We start from the raw sequence: 5,881 nt of genomic DNA, 5'->3' as shown, positions 1-5,881 counted from the left end.
GGTTGCCGGGAGTCTGGTCCAGGCCTTGGAGCCGCTGCTCACCTCGCACGATGGAACTACCGGGCGTGTAGGGGCCATGCCGCCCGGGCCCCGGGCCTGCCGCTCTGCACGCCCCGGCCGCCGCGGCCCGTGTCCGCGCCGGGATGGTGAACTTGGCGGCGATGGTGTGGCGCCGCCTGCTGAGGAAGCGATGGGTGCTTGCGCTGGTCTTCGGGCTCTCGCTCGTCTACTTCCTCACCAGCACCTTCAAGCAGGTCAGTGGTCACCCTCCTTTCCCACCTTTCTCGGGGTGCATTTTTTTGCCGTCCTCCCCCTCCTGAAGCAAGGGAAGCTGCGGGTGCGGTGGGCAGTCCTGCTTTGCGTCCACTGACAGGCGGGTTCGTCTATGAGTGGGGCGGGAACCGGGACTCGGCGGGGGTGGGGCTCGAACCCGGGGCTGAGCCATTAGGTTGTTGTAATCACTGTTCTCCTGTCCTCCAAGACCCTGCACTGAAAGGGGGCGTGTATTTTATTACTTAACCCACGCAGCCATTCTGAATGATGGAGATCCCCCTCCCAACGTGCATCCTAGCGAGGAACCAAGGCTCGGGGAGGTGGCATTGACCTGGGGACAGTGAGTGTCCACTGCGGGGACAGTGAGTGTCCATTGCAGAGCCAGCCCCTGCGGGGCCGCCACTCGTGTAGTTTGGGGCCCTGGGGTCCCACCTGTGTGACTCAGAGACACCTGTGAGATGGTCATGACCTGGTTGAGAGTTGTCTTCTCTCGTCCTCCCGTGTGGCGATTTCAGCTTGAAACGACAGGATGTCTTGATGGGAAAAATGTGAAAAACGGCAATAAATTTGTATAGATGTTTTACTTAATTAAGCATTTGAATTTTTAGAAGAGGACAACCCTATCTTATAGCCTAGAGCTGGTCAACTGGTACTGTAGGTCTTTTAAGCCTGAGCCTAATTAAATTAATTAACTAAATTATGCAGTCACTTATTCCAAAAAGGATTAGGGCAGCTTAACTAAATACGGCATTGCTAATAAAATTCTAATTATTACAGAAAACCAATGTAAAGAAAAATTAAATGGGAAAATATTAAACATTGAAGGAGAAATGTCAAGGGGAAAAAAAAAGAAGAGGACAACCCTGGTGCGGGCTGTTACCTTGATATAATTATTGACACCCCCCCCCCCCCAAGTGTGTTAAAATAACTCCAGGAGCCTCTAGTCTATCAGACTTGCGGTTACCAGCTCAGAGCCACCAGGTGTGGCAGGGCTGAACTGTTCTCAAGGTTTGCAGGACTTGACACCATGATTGTGACAATATTTTTTTTTCTTGGAGTGCCCAAGTTTATTGAACATATTACAGCATAACAAACAGCTCCACGTGGTGTTTTGAAATTCATCCCAGCTGTGGGCTGAGTGACCTGCAGGATGGACTGCCAAAGTCCAAGAGTTTCAGCATTTCCTTAGTATCAGGATCTACTTCAATGATCTCCTGATCCAGGTCTGAAACTTCTGGTACATAATTATTTCTCCTTTCTCTCTCCTCCTGCAGCTTAATGGAGATGCCTCTCACAGACCCTCTCTGAATCCACTTCATCAGATCTGTGACGTAAAACAATGGTTTTAAGCGTAGCAGAAATTATGGTGCTGAATGGGTTGGGCTTCATTCTGTTGTTCTTAGGGCCCTAGAGTCAAGTCAGGGGCATCTGATGCCGAGGAATCTTTATGGAAGCCGAGTGCCACATCTTGGGCCTGTTGAGCTGCTGGTGGGTTTAAACAGTGACCCTTTAGTTAGCAGTCCAGGTCTTAGAGGGAGCTCTGGTGGCCCAGAGGTAAAGAAGTTGCACTGCAAGCCTGAAGGCACATGGCAGGAGAAGGATGGGCAGTCTCCTCCTTTGTGATTAATCTCCTCTAAAAACTCGCTGGAGGGTCAGCGACGGGTAGGTTCTGACACATTGGTACACACCACCACCATAACAACGAGCTCTTAATCAGTGCCACCATGACTTTTTAATGTCTGAAAAGAAAAGAAGATTAGGAATAAGTGACCTGCATGCTGCTTATGAGAGGAATTGGCAGGGACTGAGTGTTACTGAGTTACTGGCTGAAATGTGTTAGTGAAGTTCATAAAAACTGCTGTTTCTATGACATGGTTTTTGCAGCCCAACGGACATGGTCTCAAAGTCCTGTTCAGTCCCCTCCTTTCCTCTCTCTCATCCATTCCCTTGTCCCTGTTGTTTAAATACAAGCATTGTGCTGTTAACGTTCCAACTTGGAACCACACTCTATCTTAAGAAGAGGCACAGCTGGGTGTTTCTGAGAGGCAAGGATGGTGAGACTTTGTCACACTTCCTTTGGACTTGTTATCAGACAAGGTCAGTTGCTGGAAAAAGTTATGATGCTTGGTAAAGTAGAGGGTCATGGAATGGACAGTGGGCTCGAGCATAGCAACAGTTATGAGGATAGCAAAGGACCAGGCAGTGTTTCCTTCTGTTGTCCAAAGGGTGGTTATGAGTCAAAACTGACTTGATGGGCCCTACCAACAGTAACAACAGCAACAACAACAACATAGCTTTCTGCCCAGAAAACCTCAAATTCTTGTTTATCTGGGCATAGCTACTTGATGTCTTTTTTTTTTTTAATTTTCAATGATATTGAAAATACCTTTTGTTCCCCCCCCATATGAATGTGAAGAAAAATTCCATGGGGAAAAGACGTCTTTACAAGACATACAAAATAGTAGTATGCAAAATTGATGTCACATACATTAATTCAAAATAAGTCATAAATGCAAGAGCTGAAATTATAAAATACATTAAAAAATGTCATCAGATATCTTTGTGATCTTTCATTAGGCAGTTTTAGGTACAGTTGATGTGCCTTTTTGAATGTGCCACAGATTTGTGAAACTTGAGTAAAACAACATTCTTGAATTTGCTCTGCCAGCCCCTCTGCTGACACTTGCTCCTTTTCAGTGTAATTACTGGTCATCGTTTGTTCAAGCTGGCAGTACTTCATTCTTCTCTTCCTTTCACTCCCTAGATCCAAACATGACTCTGCTTCCTCTGTGTATCCCGAGTCTGTTCATTTATCCTCATAGTCACGGCTGCCATTGTCCTCAAAACCACAGTTACCTCTTGCCTGAACTGTAGTAAGAGTCTGGTAATAAGTCTCTATTTCCTTTCTTGATTTACTTTCTATATTCCACATTCAGGATGATAATCTTGTTTACAAATGAATGGATAGAGAAGCTGTGGTATATTCACACAATGGAATACTATGCTGCATTGAAAAAGAACTCATGAAATGTTATACAAAATGGGTGGCCCTGGAAGATATTATGCTAAGTAAAATATCTCAGTCACAAAAGGACAAATACTGCACAGTTCTACTGTTGTACAATGGGACTGATATTGGGGCTGGGGGGAGACTGAGAAAGATGGGATAAATTATGTATACTGCATTGAAACAGCAGGGAGACAACTGTTTAAAAGGGATATATGATTTGGTATTATTGTCATGACAGGAGTCCAGAACGAAGGCTGCGTAGTGAAGTGGACTTGGGCGAGGGATTATATAACAATAAAAAAACTTTTACTTTTCAAAGAGAAGAGAGAACTGGGGAGGGGACGTTGGGCATGGAGAAAAGTACAACAATGAATGAATGGAAATCCAAAGTCTCTAAACTTTCAATTTTCATTAAAATGAATAAAAAAGTGGCTTCCCCATTAAAAAAATTGGATTACAGTGCTCCTCTGGTCATAATTCTTCATTATTAGGCTTTTGTTGGTGCTTTTCTATCAAGATCAACAACCAGACACACCATTTTGAGATATTGGCATGGTTGAATCTTTCTCAGATCAGGCTGATAACTATTATAGATAGTTCAAGTTGATGGCCCAGTCAAATGACTTCAGTTTCTTGCACATAAATTTGCTTTATTTTGTGATAGGAGTCGCTAACAGGACAACTCTTGTTCATGTACTTGTTCATCTGTCTCCTCTTACACTCTTTAAAATGACATTTTCTTGAGAAGAAGGACCTTGTCTTATTCATAGATAATCCTCACATAGGGTATTGCCAGGCACTACACCGCACTCAAAAATACTAGGTGAACAGACGGCCAGAGTTCATCTTTCTATTGGTGTGACTCTTTTCTTCATCTCAGTCTGGAGAGCACACTCCTAATTTCTCATCTAATGGCTTAGATGTTGCTGACCATTTCCTGTTGTCATTGTGTGCCATTGAGTTGGAACGGACTCATAGCTGATCCTCCAATGGGTTTTCAGAGGTAGTAATTTCTCCTGTGGAGCAGCTGGTGGATCCGAACACCCTACCTTTGGGATTTCAGTGCAGCTTCTTTTTTCCCCCCCAATTTTTATTATATTTATTTTTACGTGTACCATCAAATCAGATCTAACTGGTACAGGAGGAGATTGTTTCTCCTTCTCCAGCAGAGCATCTGGTGAATTTGAACCGCGTACCTCTGGGATTGCAGTGCAGCATCTTGCCACTAGGCCACCAGAGCTCCTCAGTGCAGCTTCTTAACACTAGGCCACAAGAGCTCCCTGACCAGACCTTTCCCCTACACTGTCTTTTCAGTAGTCCAGAAAAATATGTTCCTTTTATTATTATTATAATTATCAGTATTTCTTTTTAAAAAGCTATAATTTAGGGAGAGGATGATTTATGACTGAATACTCTAAAACTCTTGGCAAAATTTTTGTGTCACATACTTTGGGCATGCTCTTAGGAGGGACCAGTCCCTGGGAAAAAGGCATCAGACTGGGAAAGATGGAAGATCAGGGAAGGAGAGGAAGACCTTCAACAAGGTCGGTTGGTATAGTGACTGTAACAGTGGACTCGAGTATATCAGGATAGAGCAAAGTTCAGATCTTTTGTTCATAGGGTTGCTAGGAGTCACAGTCAACTTGATGGCACCTAGCAACAACATTGGCAAAATTTTCTTCTTTTTTTTTTTTTTTAATTTTCATTTTCTAAAGCCTCCAAGGCAGCATAGTTTCATCTTGACACATTATGTCATATCTTCTGTCCTCAGGTGCTCTCTGATGAGTCATCTCTGCCTCTTAGTGACTCTTTGTATAAGAGGATAACATTGCTGGACCCGCTACTGTTCTCATTGTCTCTGCTTGCTTGAGCCCATTTTGTTGAGGGTCTTCCTCTTTTTTGCTGAACCTTTACTTTACCAAACATGATGTCTTTTTTCCAGGAACTCATCTCTCCTTATAACATGCCCAGAATATGTGAAGTCTTACCATCCTTGATTGTGTAAGGAGCATTCTGGCTGCACTTCTTCCCACGCAGGTTGGCTTGTTCTTTTGACAGCCTTGGTATTCCAGCCCCTGGTATATTCTTTGTTCACACCACAGTCCATAGGTTCTACTTCTTTCTGCCTGCCTTATTTATTGCTTAGCTTTCAATTGAAGCAATTGAAAATGGCATGGCTTTGGTCAGATGTACTTCAGTCTTTAAAGTGACATCTTAGCTCTTTAGCACTTTGAAGAGGTCCTTTGCACCAGTTTTGCCTAAGACAGTATATCATTTGATTTCTTAACTGCTGCTTCCATGGACAGTGGCTGTCTCTGCCTGAAAAATCCCCCACGGAGAGTTGTTATGGAGCAGAGTTCTGTCCCGTCACACGTGGCATTTATCCCTACGAGTACTTGGAGTTGACTTGATGGCATCTGGGTTGGTTTGTTTTCAGATCATTCTGATCTTTCTGCCTCTGACATGGTTGAGCTCCACACAGAGGAGCACTGCCCCTTTGCTTCTTTGCTTGTTGTTGTTATGTGCTGTTGCGTTGCCTTCAACTCATAGCGACCCTATGTACAATAGCTCTGAACCCTGTCTTTTTTTTTTTTTTTT

General features: G+C 44.0%; 1 protein-coding gene across 1 annotated transcript in view; it reads left to right on the top strand.

Annotated features, from left to right (window-relative positions):
* The window catches only part of LOC102848016 (chromosome unknown open reading frame, human C12orf49), a 32,860-nt gene continuing 26,979 nt past the window's right edge, over positions 1–5,881 (top strand). The window contains exon 1 of the mRNA XM_006890398.1: positions 1–254. Within this exon, the coding sequence (XP_006890460.1) occupies positions 144–254 (111 nt within the window). The 5' untranslated portion in view covers positions 1–143. The remainder of the gene's footprint in view (positions 255–5,881) is intronic.

Source organism: Elephantulus edwardii, unplaced genomic scaffold (assembly GCF_000299155.1).
Source record: "Elephantulus edwardii isolate Elephantulus edwardi_28Jun2011 unplaced genomic scaffold, EleEdw1.0 scaffold00089, whole genome shotgun sequence".
NCBI classification, from domain to species: Eukaryota; Metazoa; Chordata; class Mammalia; order Macroscelidea; family Macroscelididae; genus Elephantulus; species Elephantulus edwardii.
The sequence above is the reverse complement of the archived record's forward strand: the minus strand, read 5'-3'. Positions and strand labels throughout refer to the sequence as shown.